Source organism: Berghia stephanieae, chromosome 11 (assembly GCF_034508935.2).
Source record: "Berghia stephanieae isolate SIO BIC M18660-M18661 chromosome 11, UCSD_Bste_1.3, whole genome shotgun sequence".
NCBI classification, from domain to species: Eukaryota; Metazoa; Mollusca; class Gastropoda; order Nudibranchia; family Aeolidiidae; genus Berghia; species Berghia stephanieae.
This window is the reverse complement of record NC_088370.1, coordinates 28,012,945-28,032,076: the sequence shown is the minus strand read 5'-3', so window position 1 is coordinate 28,032,076 and position 19,132 is coordinate 28,012,945. Positions and strand designations below refer to the sequence as shown.

The 19,132-nt window shown below is 35.6% G+C and overlaps 1 protein-coding gene across 2 annotated transcripts in view; it reads right to left on the bottom strand.

Moving 5' to 3' along the window:
* Positions 1–16,899, bottom strand: part of LOC144956275 (solute carrier family 25 member 32-like) — a 23,254-nt gene extending 6,355 nt beyond the window's left edge. Inside the window, exons 1-8 of one of the 2 annotated variants that reach the window (XM_078886740.1) lie at positions 16,529–16,899; positions 13,985–14,147; positions 12,254–12,342; positions 11,432–11,583; positions 10,563–10,676; positions 8,519–8,664; positions 7,104–7,269; positions 3,990–4,783 (exon numbers count right to left, since the gene is read on the bottom strand). In XM_078886740.1, the coding sequence (XP_078742866.1) occupies positions 7,134–7,269; positions 8,519–8,664; positions 10,563–10,676; positions 11,432–11,583; positions 12,254–12,342; positions 13,985–14,147; positions 16,529–16,682 (954 nt within the window). In that variant the 5' untranslated portion in view covers positions 16,683–16,899 and the 3' untranslated portion in view covers positions 3,990–4,783; positions 7,104–7,133. Of the gene's footprint in view, positions 1–3,989; positions 4,784–7,103; positions 7,270–8,518; positions 8,665–10,562; positions 10,677–11,431; positions 11,584–12,253; positions 12,343–13,984; positions 14,148–16,528 lie in introns of those variants that run through there. The other variant, XM_078886739.1, reaches the window with a different exon arrangement.
* Positions 16,900–19,132: the final 2,233 nt, after the last annotated feature.

The following is a 19,132-nucleotide window of genomic DNA, read 5'->3' as shown; positions in this document are numbered from 1 at the left end:
TATTGGGGGGGGGGGGGGGGGGGGAGGGGCTGCTTCACATCGTTTGCAATAATCTTATGTCATTACAGCACATGTGGAAATGTAACAAATCTGTCAAAACATTGTTTTTTTTTTTTGTGTGATGAAACTCAAAGTAAGTGTAAGATAAGAAAAGGAGGAAAAAAAATTGCTCCTAATAACAAAATTTGACAAATCTGAATACCACATAATAAATACACCATTCAAATACTATAACTATACTATACTATAACCATAAGGTATCAAACGTAAAATTTGCAAATCTTTTAAATCCTAAAGGTCTCGTTTTACACTGTCAGAAACTGCATTAAAAATAGTTTGACCATTAAAAAAAATTATACTTAAATACAGTGTAAAAACTATTTAACACTTGATGAAAAAAAGTTTTAGGCTCGGGGAGTTAACATTAATTATCTTTTTTTCAATTTGTCAATACAAAGAACTTAAATCCCATCACACAAAAAATGTTCATATCAAATATAACACAAACAAAATATCAATCCCATAGTATAATATTACAACAATAATGATTGAATGAACTAAAGGTTATAATAATTATAATGTATACAGCATAGGATTAGTCCAAGTATTAATATATTATCACAACAATGGCAGTGAGTTGAATAAGGCTGAGTGTCTCTCTCTCTCTCACTCTCTGACTGTCTCTATCGCTCTCTTACTCTCTCTTTCTCTCTCATTCACTCACTCTCTATTTTTTCTCTCACTCTTTTTCTTAATCTGGAATATCAAAACATTTTAGACAAACGGCTAACTAGCTCCCAATTATAAATGAGACAAGAAAACACTTTGAATACTGAACAGAGTGAGACTTGCCTGTGACCCAACTAAACATTTCCATCGAGACTTTGGGCAAGGGTGCGACTATGTGGTCTTGTGGTATGACACTCATTTTCGGATCAGAAGGTCCTGGGTTCGAGCCTCACTTTGTGCATAGTTGAGTCCTTGAAAAAGGCTCTTTACTCACATTCTCTCACAGTACTCAGGTGTAAAATGAGTACCTGGCCATTAACAGCGTTGTCTCTGTCCGAAAAAGAATTATAATATCGCCTTACAGGCGTCATGTCTTGTCCTTATTGCTAAATGTTGCTGTTGGACAGGGACCCCTTGTAAAGCGCTTTGAGCATGTTTTGTGGATATTGTACTGTATAAAAGCTCAATTTTTAAGGGTCCCCACTCAAACAGTGAAATAACAAATTCGTTGTTTGAAAATGACTGTAGACATCACCTTTTACAAAAAGATGCATTCATCTGACTGGTTTCATCTCAGCAAAAATATCCAAAAAAACCCCCAGAATGGCCTCATTTCATCCTTCAAATATTTCAGACCAACTATTGGCCTTACTTAGTCTCACTTGAGCAAAGAATCTTGCAAAAAAGGAATAAAAAACCCCCAAAACAACAACAACAAAAATATTTGAGCTTTTATATAGCGCAATATCCACTAAATCTGTTCAAAGCTTGTTTTGTTTTGTTTTTAAGGGTTTTACGGCGCTTGCAACACATTAAGGTCATATCAGCGCCAGTAAAAAGGAAGAGAATAGGATAGTAAAAAGTTCTAGAATTACAATTAAAGCACAAAAGAAAAGGTAAGACAAAGGGGAACGGGTTCAAATAGGGAACAGATGTAGATTCCAAGAGCACACCGTCAAAGTACTTAGTTTGAGATCACCTAAAAGTCTCATCCAGACACAAGCACGGGTCCCAACTAAGAGGAATACACTCAAATGTTTACCAATCATATAATATAATATGTAAACTAAACATAATACAATGCATAACAGAGAGATGATTTACAAGGAAAAAAATATCATCTCCCAAAACTATAACTATACATTCGACTGTTTCCCTCCCAGTCAAGGAACTCCGGCAAGGATCAGGACAAAACTAAGTAATCTCATTCCAAGACAATGACAGGAAACAATTGGAAAACAGGTATGGGGGGATAGAAGACACAGCATGTACCTCCCTGCCCACTATGGGAGGTCAGGATCCCCACCCAGTCTGTTCAAAGCGCTTAACAAAGGGTCCCTGACCAAAGCAACATGAAACATGTAGAACAAGACCTGATGCCTGTTAGGCAATATTACAATTTTTTCGAACAGACACAACACTATATACACTAAATTTTAGAATATACTAAAATTGTGTTGCAAAATATATCGATCACTTGTTAAAACTGTAGAGTGTTAAACAAAAATAGTTTATAAGTAAAATTATTTTTTTAAATCCCAGATATATGTTTCATTTTATCTAAGGATCCCAGCAAAGGCTGTGGGCAAACCAAGTGAAATAGGAGTGGGATAGAAAATTTTTTACACGAGTGATCTCCCCTGCCCACCTACAGATCTGAAGGCGATTGCCATCAAAAAAAAAAAAGCGATTGTCACAATTACAAGACCACAAAGGTGGAACATCAAAAGATGCCACCAATGTTTCTTGGAATTGATTAATATGAGGTGAAAATTATCAAAAGCATCGTTCACAATTTATGATTTTTGGTCCATTTTCTTACAAGAGACAAAAAAAAAAAAAAAAAAAAAAAAAGAAAAAGGGCGATTGTCACAAAAAAAAAAAAAATAAAGATGATTGTCACAATCACATGATCACAAAGATGGAACATCAAATGATGTCACCTATTTTCATACAACTCAGTCATATTTTTCAAATAAATAACAATGTGAAATTGAATGTAAGCTTCAATTTAATTTACGAAAACAGATAAAATGGACGATGAATCATCTTAACAATGCCACTACCACATTATCTCATTCGTCTGTAGTGTTTAGTTCATCCTGTTTAGTTGATAAAGGGGAAACCTGAAACGTTCCATTTTGTCTGCTTTCATATATTAAATTGAAGCTTAAATTCAATTTCACATTGTTATTTACTTCTTCGAGCTTCGAGCAGCATCAATTACATATTTTTCAATTACATTAGAAGCCTTGTGGCTCAGCAGTATGGTCTTTGCTTCGTACCAGAAAGGTAGCGAGTTTGAATACTCGCTGCGCCTGTGTGACCTTGAGCAAGTCACCTCACCCTAGCTCAGTTTGTGGTGCTGCACTGCAGCTGGTGCCTGGGTTATTCCAGTCTTCCCTTGGAATATTATTATCATTATCATTCTTATTATTATTATTATTATTATTATCATTATTATTATTATTATTATTATTATCATCATTATCATTATTATTATTATTATTATTATTATTATTATTATTTATTATTATCATCATTCTTCTTCTTCTTTTTTTCTTCTTCTTCTTCTTATTATTATTACTATAATTATTTATTGGTCTCTGAAGATAATAGAATCTGTAGAATTCATTCTCATCTTTGGCATTGATTTTTAATATCTATTTATAATACTCAATGAAAATCTCTGATAATGCCTAAGACAGGATATGATTCAATATATCATTTTACATTATAACTACAATATTTACAAGATTGTATCAATTTATGGTTAAATCACAATTGGCTGATCGGATGTAGGCGATGAGCACTAATTTGAAGGTCTAATAACCCAAAATATTATGGGTTCATTGTTATAATGAAAATGCTCTAAAACCAATGCAAAATATTGTCCATTACAACAATGTCAAATCAAGCCCATAATTGTGTTCGGCTAATAGACTTGCAAATATGTGCTTATAGGATGTAGTGTATATTTTTTATAAACCAATCTTGACTTAAAAACCAAACAAACAACATTCTAATTCTTTAAAAAAATCAAAATTAAGAATTTTAAAATGTGTGGTGACTCATAATCGTATTCAAGAATTAAAAATTCATTTTGCTAAAATGGAAAAATTCCAACAGGAAGTCATGATAGAGAATAATGCCCGAATGATGTGAGAAAATGTTAGTAAAGAGTTCCTCGGGAACTCAAATTTGTTGTCTAAAATGTGAAGGCAATTGTCACAATCACAAGATCACAAAGGTAGAACATCAAAAGATGTCACACACTCAGATCATAAACAACATTCTAATTCTTTACAAAAATCAAAATTAAGAATTTTAAAACGAGGTTTAAAAATTCATTTTGCTCAAATGAATAAAAAACAAAACATGAAGTTATGATAGAGAATAATGCCCGCATGGAGAAAAATCTTCAATATACATACAGCCTTGCCACGGGCAAAAGACCTTTTTAAAAATATGTACATTAAAAAAAAAAAACAAAGATTAAAAATTCCCTCCTTATTTAAATAAACTGTGATCACAAAATGCTTTAGAAAGGATGCTCTGGCATTCAACATTGTCCAAATTTTCACATTTGAAATGGTCACCAAATCCAAATCTAGAAACAAAATCTAAATTTGGTCCTCAAGGAGTTTGCTTATACACAAATGATTCATTTAATTTAAAAATTAAGGACATGGAACTGCAGTGTTAAAAACTTCTTTTTTCTGACTTTTAAACATTTTCCTTTTCAAGTAGTAGACGATAAATGTTATAAATATTATCTAAAAACCTCTACTTATTTCTTGTGCTGATATAAAAAATTCCTTTAAAATATGCAATCAATTAAAAAACAAAACAAGAAACAAATTTTTAAAAACGCATTCAGAGCAAAGCAAGCAAATTCCGAGTCAACAACTGTTATCAAATCCTTCCTATGCGACTGATAAAACTGTTTGCTTGTTTCTTGGAATTGATAAATATGGGGTAAAATGATGTGCCAAATCTGTGGTGAAACGTCTCAAAAGCATCGTTCACAATTTATGACTTTTGGTCCGTTTTCCTACAAGAGACAAAACAAACAAAAACAAATAAATACATAAACAAAACAAGGCTTTTATTTTGGTTTTACAAATATATTCTTGTACCCTCTATATACCCATCCATTTGTATTATATATGAACCCTTTTGGATTATTATCCTTTATCGACATTGCTTAATTTTTCTATAACCTGCCACTTGTTGACTGAACACAACCAACTGGGGGTGGGGGGGGGGTAGAGAGAGAGAGAGAGAGAGAGAGAGAGAGAGATAGAGAGAGAGCGAGAGAGAGAGAGAGAGAGAGAGAGAGAGAGAGAGAGAGAGAGAGAGAGAGAGGGGGGGTACAACATTTGAATTTGCATGATTTATACTCCTTTTTCTATAAATTGTCATGATAAGTTTGGTCACAAATCTATGTTTAGCCAAAAGATATCATTATTTTCAATCAATTTCCTCAGGTAAAATGGTGAGAAAAACAATCCCCATCTGTGGGGGAAAAATCTAAATGTGGTTGATTTTGGCTTTTTTTATTAGGCTGTGTCAAAAGGTCGTGTCTGTCAGATTCACCACAAAAATACCTCAGGAGTAGGCACCCTTCTGTCTCAAGAAACGATGACTTGCGCCATGTGTGATTTTAGTCTCATCACTCTTGCATGGCAGTCTCTACTGCAGTTGCTGCACACATAGTTTGTGTGTTTAGTGCTTGGTTCTGCTGCTTCTCATTCCTCCTTGCTCTCCTCTCCTCAAACTTCATTTTTCTCCTCACCTCTCTTGACTCCCTCCCTCACTACAAATCTCCAGCCACTTCGGTCGTCAGCAAGCGATTCCCAAGTGTTTGAGTTGATGCTGTCAATTTCATGTCTCTAATACCCTTTATCTAACATATTCTTATCATCGGTTTCTCAGGGTTAAATAATGAAAAATAAACCAAAAACTATCAATCTTCTTCCATCAAAATTAAAGTAGTAATGGCATTTTAAAGTTGATGCTTTGTCCAAACTTTTTTGAATCTTTGAGAAATTATTTCTGCCATTCTTTTTGGTGCTTGATCAATAGTTTTTTTGTTTAGTTTTTTCACCATTTAACCTAGAGAAACTGATGATAAAAATATTTTCCTTAGTTTTTTTACAAGTAACTTAGCACTTCCTTGTGATATGCTAGAAAGCTCAACAACTGCAATATATTATTAGTAGTAGGTGGTAGTAGTATTAGGGTGTTTTTGTGGTGAATCTTACGAACACAACCTTTGGACACAGCCTAATATAGTACAAATAAGATCTGTATAAGTGACAGGTCCATGTCCCAAATATTACCATTTTCATCAATTCAGCAGTTATAGTAACATAAAGAAGTCCTTCAGAGCCACGAGGCCCATGGAGCTGGAGATTATCCCGGTTTCTACAGCGTTAAACAGACAGATATTCTTGCTACCTTTTGGATAGGATGCTAGTCCACTGCAAAGTACTTTCCACCAGAACTAACAGACCAAGCACCCAATCATTGCTGGGTAGAGAAAGTTGGGCAGAAAATAAAATCTTAACCGCACCAGGGAGGGATCCAAATCCCTTTGCATGTGAAGCAAGTGCTCTACCAACTGAATTATCGGGACTCCCAATAGTGACATAAATTTGATTTTGATTAAGTCTAGAGTTGCAATGCTGTTTCTGCTCCCTTGGTGAAAACGATTCACTATAAAAGGAACGATGGTTTGGACAAGATGAGGATGAACACGACCATTGTCCCTCTGATCTTAACTCACTCAACCCTAACACCGACTATATCCGGCGTTTACCCGGGATTACTTTTACCGAATGCCTATTTATTGCATTTTTCTGAGGCAAATTATAGACGTAGCTAATGTTTTTTTTTTTTTTTGGTTTTCGTATGTTCATGTTTGTTGAATAAAACTATCTATGTACATGCTCAACTTTAATACATTAAGCCAAGTAGCAAAAATCTATAGGTTTGGGTGAGTTAATTTCACTATCTATACTTACCTTCTTTAAGAATGATCTACATCAATCAAAAATTGTTTAAAAATATTTTTAAGATTTAATTATAAAGAAGAATGAATTACCATTTCCCCCCATTTTACACAAGATCTTTATATCTAAGAATCAGCTGATACGATTTTGTTGCAGAATATACAGAGATAAAATTTAGACATTAACAAATTCATAACGAATTTGAAAGGTGCTGTTCTGACACATTCTGACACAATCAACAAAATTAATGTGGGTTGTTCAGAAAGCATCAACTCAAAGAAAAAGTCTTAGTATTAGAATTAACAATATACATTTTTAAAATTAAAAATAAAAATTTAAAAAGATAGAAATACTTGCCTGAGAACCTGGAGCTGTCAACCTGCGCCGTCATATATCAAGTTCCAGCATTTCTTTGTGAAGACTGAGCACGGCCTCGTAAACGCCAAAGACGAGCATGATGTTAGGGACGATGTGCAGCATGTAGGGGGAAAGACCTTTGAACATGCCTCGGAGTGACTCTTTCCTGGAGATAAAGTGTAACGCTCACGGCTCTCGCAAGTAACAACGCAAAGGGTGACAAAAAACACGATCCTAAAGATCATCTAAAGTAAAGTCATTATACTCCATATCATAGGGAATCCCAAAAAACTAATTAATTAATTTTTTTATTCATTTTTTAAAGAGTATATATTGTTTGGCAACTTTCTATGCATTAATGCATTTGATTTCTGGCAAATCAGCGACTCAGTATAGAATGAATGAAGATGACACAACTTAGCTCTTTATGATTGCTTTTCAACACCCGTTGGGTGATTAGTTCTCTCTCTCACTCTGTCCAAACCTATAATCTTAAGATAACACATAATTTTGTGTGTTGATACAATTTTGATCTGGCAAGCAAAATTAGTGACTGTTCAACTCTAACACATATTAATATTTGACAAGCGATTTAGGGTAAAACTTCCTGTTACAAAAAGACTTAAGCTACATATGTCTGACACTACAAACTGGAATTTCCTTTTTTCTTTCTGGTAAAAATGTGAAGTGTATGAAACAATTCAAACACTACAACATGCTTGTATAAAATCCATCAGTCCAGGCTACCCGTGTTTTCAGTTTTTATGTTTATCTGACCAAAATCTAACAAAAAAATAAATGAAGAAATGTTGACCTTTTTTTTTTTCAGAAAGTACTGAAAAATGAGGCTGAAAGTTGGGGTTGTTTATTTTTTTCAAAAATATACTGGGACAATGACGCTGAGACTGACATTGAGACAAATTCAGTGGCAAGTCGACCATGCATATTAATTCACTTTATCTCTTTTTATGGCCATGAATTGTCCTGTAATATGAGCTTTTTTAATATAGCGCAATATTCACCAAATGTACTCAAAGCGCTTTACAAGGGGTGCCTGGCCAACAGCAACATTTAACATTTCAGACGGGACATGACACCTGTTAGGTGATATTACACTTTTTTCGGACACTGTTAACGGCCAGGTACTCATTTTAAACCCGAATATGGTGAGAGAATGTGAGTAAAGAACCTTCTCCAAGGACTCAAAACTATGTGCTGAGCGAGGCTCGAACCCAGGACCTTCCAATCGGAAAGCGAGTGTCATATCACTAGACCACATAGCCTCACTTATAATTTTTTAAAAGTCTTTTCTTTATACCATCATCAGATAAAATTTCAATTCTAAGGATATTAAGCAACGAATTCAAAATTGATAATTCATCTACAGCATTAATTTGATTGAAAAATCAACTCACCTCCATATCTGTTTGACAACATCAATGGCCCCATTGTAATGTCTATGCTGGTCTTGTAACCTTGACCTTACGACCTGGTATGGATAGGTGAATGTCGCAGCAAACATTTTGGATGTGGCAGCAAATAGGAGATACTCCACTGACGTCTGGAAAAGAGAAAGAAATAGAAGGAGTAATAAGAAAGGATTTGGGAAAGGACACTTGTAATAAGAAACAATTTCAGATCAAAACGAATTGTTCCAAAAAAAAAAAAAAAAAAAATATATATATATATATATATAAAAGGAGAGATGAAGTATGGTAAATACAAATTAGTTATTTCAGGCCTGTAAATGGTTGGTGAAAAAATTGTCGGAAATTTTTGAACACGCGAAAATAGACACAACAGGACAAAAATATGGACGCAACACAGACATGACACGTCAATTGACTAGTCAAATCATGTCACTTTCCCCTACTTATTTACAACAAGGTCCTTATTTTATGGTATCAAAAAAAAAAAAATCCCAATAATTTGAGGGCTCAGGTCTGAGTTTGTTGTAAAATGAAAGGAAGAGAACAATTCCTACCCTTTTGAAGGATGTGTATCTTCGCTCTTGTTTGTGTTAAATGTTTACGCTGATTCTTTAGTTTATTTGGATTAATTCTTATAGAAGAAGAGAAGAAGAAGAAGAAGAAGAAGAAGAAGAAGAAGAAGAAGAAGAAGAAGAAGAGAAGAAGAAGAAGAGAAGAAGAAGAAGAAGAAGTAGAAGAAGAAGTAGAAGAAGAAGAAGAAGAAGAAGAAGAAGAAGAAGAAGAAGAAGAAGAAGAAGAAGAAGAAGAAGAAGAAGAAGAAGAAGAAGAAGAAGAAGAAGAAGAAGAAGAAGAAGAAGAAGAAGAAGAAGAGGAGGTGGTGCAAGAGCTTTAGAAGAAGAATATATATTTCAAAGAAAAATAATTATTTCGCATTATTTTTTTTCCGTCTCACATCGGGACGGAACCAAAGAAATGTAGAGAAAACGATATGAGAACCGGAGATATGCATGTGTGTCGGTAGCAAAATAGAGAGAAACCTTCCAGTCCGGTTCGACACACTTCTGTGTGTGCGTTATTTACTGACTAGGTGTGTGTGTGTGTGTGTGTGAAGACGACTCGCGCGAACTTCACGACCTCTCTCTCGCTGGCTGTGGCACAGTAGCCAGGCAGTGAATACATCCACGGCTAGCGGATAATATTATAGCTTTTGTTTTGTTTTGTCTTTGATGCGACAAATAAAAAGGTTTTTTTGTTTTGCTTTTTTAAGTCGGAATAAAATCTAATTTTTTCGAGTCTTTTATTATCTTTTTTATTGGTTCTGTTCTCTGACGTTACGAATTTTATTTTTACCAGTATCTTTTTTTTTATTTTTTTTTTAGCACTTATAGAGCAAAATCGTACTGTTGGAAATCCGACAATAGACGGAAGATTTACAGGCCTGTTATTTCAATTTGAAAATATTCATTATTATTGTTGGTACATGTCCATGATAATTTGTTTCTATTTTCACCAGTTGTCCGTCAGTGCAATTATCTAAGGGAATGTCATCAAAATGCCTGGCCATTGGCTCAAACTCAGACACCAGTTGTGTTGTCAATCTTGGACTGTATTGTTACACCACAGCAAAATACAACTTTGGTCCTTCAGAGTCATGAGTTCATCCTGGTTTCCATAGCGTGATATGGACAACAGCAATTGCTTGCTATTCTTTGGATAGGATGCTAGTCTAATGTAAAGTACTTTCTACAAGATCTAACATATCCAGCTACCCAATCACTGCTTGGTGAACAGGGGGGTGTGTGAAAAAAATCTCGACTTCACCCAGGATCTAGTCCCTTTGCATGTGAAGTGAGTGCTCTGCCAACTGAGCTATCAGGACCCCCTACATACAGCTTGCCTTATATATAAACCTAAATAAAGTTTGACTCCCAACATAATTGACCACATAGTCATGATACCAATCTGTCACTTAACAACAATAAAAAAAATTTAAAAACCCAACAAAATTGAGACTGCACAAAATCCATACCAGTCGTGTGTCTAATGGTTGATTTTTGTATCTGTTATAGCCGTTCTTCATCTCCTCGTAAGCCATAAATTGCAATGCACCATGTGAAATTCCGAACAAACTTGGGACATATCCCTGGGGACAAGATGATATAAAATCATGATTTTAATATATACAAAATAAGAAACCCAACACATTAAGCAACAGCATATGTTAATGCAAAAATCATAAAGAAAGTAAAGTAAAAGAAGCTACATTTGTTAAAGAGAAATACATTGCTCAATTTCTCTACCAATGAAAATATCATAATTTGACAATGCAGTTTTAGCCACTGATTTTATTTATGAATACTCCTTAGAGTAAAATTATTGTATACACATATTTATTTGTATCAGCTTTAGGGCAATTGCGGCTCATTTACATCATGTCACACTAATTCCCTGTCAGACAAGTTGAGAGGGGATCAGAAAAAATATCTCAACTTTATCCAGGATTGATCCCAGTCCCTTGATGTGTGAGGTGAGTGCTCTACCAACTGATCTATCTGGACCCCTGACATGGAAGTTTAATAAAGTGCAGATATGTGGTCTTGTGGTATGACACTTGCCTTCAGACCAAATCCAGGGTTTCAGTCCTGCTCTAAATGGGATTTAGTCGAGTCCTTGGAAAAGACTCTTTACTCATTTTATTTCACTGTACTCGGGTATAAAATGAGTTGGCAACCTGGCTGTTACCAGTGATGTCTATGTCGTAAAAAAATTGTAACACCTCCGACATGTTATTTTTGCTGTTGTTTAGGGAACTGTAGTAAAGCACTTTGAGCACTATTATTGGACATTGCTCTATATAAAAATCTCTGATCCATTGTTGATATCAAATAAAATGCTCACCTTGTACAATCCTCTGACCCCTTCCAACTTGTAGACTCGCCACAGAATTTCCCGCATGCTGACGAAGTGCACTTTGCCAGGTGTGTCGTAATGGAGGCACATACGAGTCTTGGACACCCAGATGGGGTTGGTCAGTGTCAGAGTGAACAAACCTGGGTAGGGCAAGAAAGAGAGAGTCACAGTGTTTGTCTGTACGCACATCAAAATTCAAAGTAATGCAATGCAAATCTGCTTGAAGCTCGGGCTGTAATAAGTCATGAAAAAAAAAAAAAAAAAAAAAAAAGAGAAATAACAGCCCCAAAAAATTACAAAGTAACAAATTAGGGAGCAGGCACTGGTGTGAGGTAAAGATCGGCAATCAGGAGATCTGTGGTTCGATCCCCAGTTGAGTCATCAGACATATTTTTTGGGATGCATTTTTCTCTCATACTTTTCTTTCTGCTTTGGCTGGCACTGTTTCATACACATTTTCATATCTTCAAAACTTTTCAAAAGATTATAATGATAGACTCTATTTTAGGCAATTACAGTTTTATTTGTTTTTGTTGTAAGCTGAAGAAGGGGATTGAGCAAAAACTTTCTGTGTAAAGTATTTTGTTCATCTGTCGTCTTTCTGGATTTTAAATGGTGCATTAATAATTTGTAGTTTGTTGTTGACTGAAGAAGGGATTCGAGTCCAAAATCAATTCAAAAATTGTTTTCAGTTTGTTGAACTTGTGGTTAAGTCATTTTAAATATAACAAGATCACATTGTAACATAAAAGGATTAGGACATTTTCTCTCATACCTTACATAATGGGAACAAAATAAAATAAAACTTACCAGCCATACTAGCAATGAGCATGTGATTACCAGCACCCAAATCTTTGTTGGAGTCCCCATCCTGCATCCATCTTTTTGTGGCATTGTAGCTGAAGTTAAATCATATGGACCATAGGTAATGTAAAAATAATTTTGAAAAAAATTTTTTTTTTAAATAAATAAATAAATTTAAATAAAAAAATAAAAATTGCCTCATCTGGATCAAATGGGGAAGGTCAAACAAAAATTGTGATGAACCATCAAAATCATAAGGTTTATTTTAAGTAGTCCTTCAGAGCCATTGTCCATGGAGCCAGAGTTTATCCCAGACTCTATTGCGTGAAACGGAAAATAGCAATGCTTGCTACCCTTTGGATAGGACAATTGCCTATCGCAAGCACTTTCTGCCAGATCTAACAGACCTAGCTACCCAATTACTGCTAGAAAGGGGAGGAGGGTGGGGTGAAGAGTTCCAGAAAAAAAATCTCAACTTCATCCAATATCAACCTCAGTCTCTTTGCATGTGAGTATGAAGCGAGTGCTCTACCGAATGGGCTATCATGATCCTTAAAGTTTATTTTAAGTAATAATCAAAAAACAAAAATGTGCAAAGGACTTTTGACAAGAAGATTCAAGAGTTTCACAAGTAAAGTATATCTGACACAAGATGCTTGCTATCACAAAAAATCTCTATGAAATAGAATGAGTTTTCATCAGATCAGAACAAAGAAAATACATGTAAATTTGTCAAATAAACTTCGGCTCCATGGGCCAAACGGCTCTGAAGGACTACTTTATTCTTATTTGTAAAAGCATGACTAAATTACTGAAAACCACGTTACAAGATAAGCAGGGATTAATTACAATTTTACAGCAACATCCATCATCTCAAAATGGAATTATGTTGGAATGCATCGACCCCGAAATGTAAATTTAGAATTTGAATGATAAGAGAAAAAAAGAAGTTTTTTTGAAGTGTAAGAAATTGTATTTATTCCCCACCAAAAGCATTGAAATCAATCCCTATATGCATAGCGGCCAACTTTTCAAAAAGCTAAAACGGGACATCTGAACATTAACTGCCATCATAACCCAAAACTGGCAGAATGTTTGAACTCTTATAGGCTATAACAGGCCTGCATCTTCAGACTGAAAAAATTGCCTGAAAATCTGCGAGACAATTGGGTCCAGGTCCTGGGCAGAGCTTTGGTAGGGGGTCAGGGGGACAACGCCCGCCTGAAGCCGAAACTTTTTCAACATAACATGAGCAAAGATCCCCAAATCCCAGAATATTTTCTTAGAATTTTACCAATTCAATAGGCTGTGAAACAAAATGAAAAATTTTAATTATTTTTTTTCCGGCGGAGCGAAATTGACGGAAATGCCGGCAAATTTACAGGCCTGTTATAACCTAGATTTAGAGCAATAATCTGTATTTGTCCATTCCTTGTTTTAATTACTAGTCAAAAAAATCGTAATCTTGATACATGCCAGGGTCATTTCCTTATATTTATCAACAGTCTAAAATCTTTTTAAAAATCATTTTCTTTCTCTTTTTCTCCAGATTGCCAAATTGGGACAGCCGCAATTTTTTATCAGGACAGTGGGCCACTCTGTATTTGTGGCCAAAAAATTAGATCTCCTGCACCAGTTCAATCCGACATAATACTACTTTGAGATGATGGGTCTCATTTATGGTCCAGCTCTTATAACTATAATGTTGAATATGCGGTTTTATATTTTGATACGTACGCAAAAAAGTAAAGGCCCCATGAGAGGCCAGCACCGGTGACATTGGGAGTTACACCCCTGTACAAGCCTCGCCAGCCATCTGTTTGGACAATGCTCCTCAGGGCGTGAGTGATGCCGTTATAAGCTGGTCTTTTGACAACATCATGGTTTGGCCCTTCATCCACTGGAAAGGAGGAAGTTGTTTAAATTTTACATCGATTTAAAAATCACAGACAACTGACACTACTTGTAAAAAAAGAAAAAAAAAGAGGTTTTTAAATTGTGCCATAAAATGTAATCTTGCGGTATGACATTTCTGCCATGCAATGACAAAACCTTGTATCTTCGAAATTGGGGCAAATAGACATTTTTATATAATTGTGAACAGAGAGGCACCCTGCATCTACTCACAAAATCTTAAAAGTCAATTCTTATAAATAATTTTTAAAAATTAATTTTAAAACACTGTATGATGATATTTCTATCAGCTGATGCCCCAACAAAACCCTGTAACTGCAGTTATACTAAGTCATTTCATTGCATTGCCTTGATACAATGACAAAACCCTGTATAACTCCATTATGCCAGGTTTTGTTGTATAACCGGCTGTGTTGTATCATATAATTGAAATTTCTTCATTAGCTTAATAAAAATCAATCATCAACATCATCTTCTCCTTTTTCTTAATCCCCAACCTCCTCCTGCTCCTCCTCCTTTTCTTCTTCCCCTCCTCATCCTCATCCTACTCAACCTCCTCCTCTTTCTCTCCTGCTTTTATTACTACTACTACTATTACTGCTACTACTACTACTACTACTACTACTCTTACTACTACTAAAACAACAACTACTACTACTGCTACTACTACTACTTCTTTTTCTTCTCTTACTACTTTTACTCCTTTTCTTCATCCTCTTCATTCTGCTCCTCCTTTGTCTTCTTCTTCTTACTACTACTACTACTACTACTACTACTACTACTACAACAACTACTACTACCACACCTACTACTACTTCCTGCTCCTTCTCCTTCATGCTGCTCCTCATTATTCTCCTTCTTTTTCTTTATCCCCAACCTCCTCCGCCTTCTCATCTTTCTCTTCTTCTTCTTCTTCTTCCCCTCCTCACTCTCCTCCTCTTTCTCTCCTACTTCTTCTTTTACTACTACTACTACTACTACTACTACTACTACTACTACTACTACTACTACTTCTTTTTCTTCTCCTACTACTTTTTCTCCTTCTCCTCATCCTCTTCGTTCTGCTCCTCCTTTGTTTTCTTCTTCTTCTTCTACTACTACTACTACTACTACTACTACTACTACTACTACTACTACTACTACTACTACTACTACTACTACTACTACTTCTTTTTCTTCTCCTACTACTTTTTCTCCTTCTCCTCATCCTCTTCGTTCTGCTCCTCCTTTGTTTTCTTCTTCTTCATTTTCTTCTTCTTCTACTACTACTACTACTACTTCCTGCTCCTTCTCCTCATCCTCTTCATGCTGCTCCTCCTTTGACTTTTTCTTCTTTTTCTTATAGACCTCTTTTTCTTCTTCCTGCTCCTTTTTATCCTCCTCCCTCTGTCCCTCCTTTGTCTTCTTCTTCTTCTTCTTGTGCGGTTATGTGGTCTTGTGGTATGACACTCGTTTTCGGATCGGAAGGTCCTGGGTTCGAGCCTTGCTCAGCGCATAGTTGAGTCCTTGGAAAAGGTTTTTTACTCACATTCTCTCACAATAGTCAAGTGTAAAATGAGTACCTGGCTGTTAACAGTGTTATCTCTGTTGGAAAAAAAATTGTAATATTGCCTAACATGTTACGTGTTGCCATTGGTTAGGGACCCTCTGTAAAGCGCTTTGAGCACTTTTAGTGGATATTATTGCGTTATATAAAAGGCTCAAAGCTTACATTTCTTCTTCTACTTCGTGTTCTTTTCCATGCTCTTCATCTTCTTCTACTCCTCCATTTTTTTTTCATTCATGATACCAATAGCATTGAATGAATGTAATAAGTAAATAAGTAAAAAGAATAATGCGACAAACTACAAAATAAAACAAACAATATAAACCTTTTTCTTTCCTCTAAAAAAAAATAGAAAAAAAAAGGAAAAAACAAATAAAATAAAAACCAAACAAACAAAAATAAACAAAAACAAAACAAAAAAAAAAAAAAAACAAAACAAAAAAAAACATAAAATAAACGAACCAACCAAAATAAAAATCCCAAACTATTATTACTACTTTGTCTCCTCCCACTCGTATTATCGCTACTATTAGGTAAGTACTACTAACTCAACTTACTCATATGATGATTTGCATGACAAATAATAATGGGCATCCCCAGTACCGACTGGTTATAGTCATAGTCACAGCGGTCCTGAGCTTTATTTACCGGTAAATTCTCGGTACCTAGAAATGTCGTTACCTACCGGGCCTAAAAAGTCTCGAGTCTAAAATAGTCTAAGTCTAAGTCAAGTAATGGTGATTGCATCATCATCTATTAAATCTAAAAAAGAAGAAAAAAGACCAAAAAAAAAAAAAAGATATGGAGAGTAAAAAAATTACCTTGAAATCTAACTTTGATCAAATCTAAAGGATGAAGCACAAATGAAGACACAACACCTCCCGAAAGCCCGGCTGCAAGATGCTCAAACTGAATGTGACTCCAAATCGATGGGGAATACTCAGATTTTGATTTCTTTTCGGTTGTTGAACTCATTTTTTTGATTGTTTTTGTTCAACAATGGACAGCTACTGCCAGATACGCGAAGAATAGATGATAATTCTAACGTAGCCAATAGACACATTTCGAATTACTGAAGATTATTTACCACAAAAATAAACATTCACTCATGATCATAAGAATTCTTTGCATCATAATGGTTGAACCTAGCGGTCGAGAATGTCACAACAATCGGACGTCGTGTTTCAGTTTCAGTATTTCAGTTCACAACAGTCTTAGTTTTGGTTCAGAAAGTTGAACTACGTGAAATTCAGCTTTCCACTTTTTAAATAAAAAATAACTAGAGCATTTATATAGCGCAAAATCAACTAAACGTGCTCAAAGCGCTTTACAAAGGGTCCCTGACCAACAGCAACACGTAACATATAGAACGAGACATGACGCCTGTAAGGCGATATTACATTTTTTTTTTTACAGAGACAACGCCAGGTATTCGTGTTACATTTGAGTACGATGAGAAAATGTGAGTAAAGAGCCTTTTCCAAGGACTCAACTAATGCGCCGAGCGAGGCTCGAACCCAGGACCTTCCGACCTGAAAGCGAGTGTCATACCACAAGACCACATACCCCTCAAAAATGAATAAATAGACCGCAAAAAGCACAGTAATGCATTCATCGCACATCATGATATAAAACATCTAAAAATATCACACCACACGAATCTCTGTCACTCCAGTAATCCCATACATAGATATAATGCTAACACCAGCTACATTTTCCCAACCTAAATGACCCTTTACCTGTTTACCCGTTATCTTATCTAACCCAATCGGGAATTTCCACCCGGCACAGCGTGACTGTTGCTTTGCTCGTTCTTCGAAACAAATATCCCGGGGAAATACATGTATTTGTAAGAATCGCATTGTCATAACGGGTGTTCGTCTTGATCTGAGTGACACGACCTTTCTTTTATCAAAACAAAACAAACAAACAAAACAAAACAAAACAAAAATAATTAAAATAAAATAAAATAAGATTAAAAAAAACCCCAAAGACATAAACAAAAAAAAAACAAACAAAAAACAGAACAAACCAACCCCCCCCCCCCTCAAAAAAAAAATCTCCCACAAAACAACAAACACCCCCACCCCCTTCTTCCAAAAATCAAAACAAATACGAAAAAGAAATAAAATGAGAACATATATGGATGCTATGCGTTGAGATAAAATACTCACAACATCCTTCAGCCGAATATAACGTACCAACGCGGAAAACGATGTGTAACCTTGAACGTTTATAGTCTGATAGATATAATAATTTACTGAGAACTAATCACCAAAATAGCTGTCGAAAAACAATGACAAAGAGCTGATTAAACAACAATTCGCTTATCATGTTCAAAGTGCCTAATAAGGGGCCCATAGCCAACAGCAACAAGTAGAAAGAGGCATTGCGCCTGTTAGTCGATATTATTTTATTTCTCCGACAAAGGCAACGCTGTCAACGGTCAGGTACTTATTAATCATCTGAGTACGATGAGAGAATATTACTATAGAGCCCTTTCCAATGACTCAACTATTCACCGATAGACTAGCGTCCTATCGAAAGGATAGCGAGCAATTGCTATTGTCCGTTTCTTGCTATAGAAACCGGGATAAACTCCTGCTCCATGGGCTCAATGGCTCTGAAGGACTATAACTATTTGCAATTTGACAGCCTCTGTCTAGACTACAGATTCAGCTTAGTTGAGACCCCCATCAAACTGAGATAACTTCAAAGAATTACCCATACCCTAGATCAGCAAAGGCACTGAAAGCCTAATTGGCTGGATACTCTTCTTGAGTCCTGAATCTTCCTATCCGAGGGCTTCACGTGCAAAGGGATCGAGATCGATCCCGGGTGAATTCGAGATTTTTTCTGACCCACCTGTCCACCCAACAATGATTGGGTGGTTGGGTCCGTTAAATCTGGCGGAAAGTACTTTGCGATAGACTAGCGTCCTATCAGAAAAGTAGTAAGCGATTGATATTGTCTGTTTCACGCTATCGGTGAAAGTTGTTGGGCTGTGGAAGGGGATGGGGAAGGGGCCAGGTGAACTCATGTGCGGCTATATGGTCTTGTGGTATGTGGCTTTCGGATCGGAAGGTCCTGGGTTCGAGCCTCGCTTGGCACATAGTTGAGTCCTTGGAAAAGACTCTTTACTTGCATTCTCTCACCTCAGGTAGGTGTAGAATGAATACCTGGCCGTTAACATGTTGCCTTGAACTAGCTGATTACATTTTAATATATAAATAATTAGTGACCTTATTAATATTGTTATATGCCCTATCCATCATTATTGAGCAATCTCGTACCTACAAGTACCCACCAACACAATAATATTGTTTCGAGTTTGAGATAAAAATTCTGTTTCAACTCACAATAATTACAGCTCCTAAGAATTCACATGATATTCAGGACATAAAAATAAAAGGAAGAGGAAACAG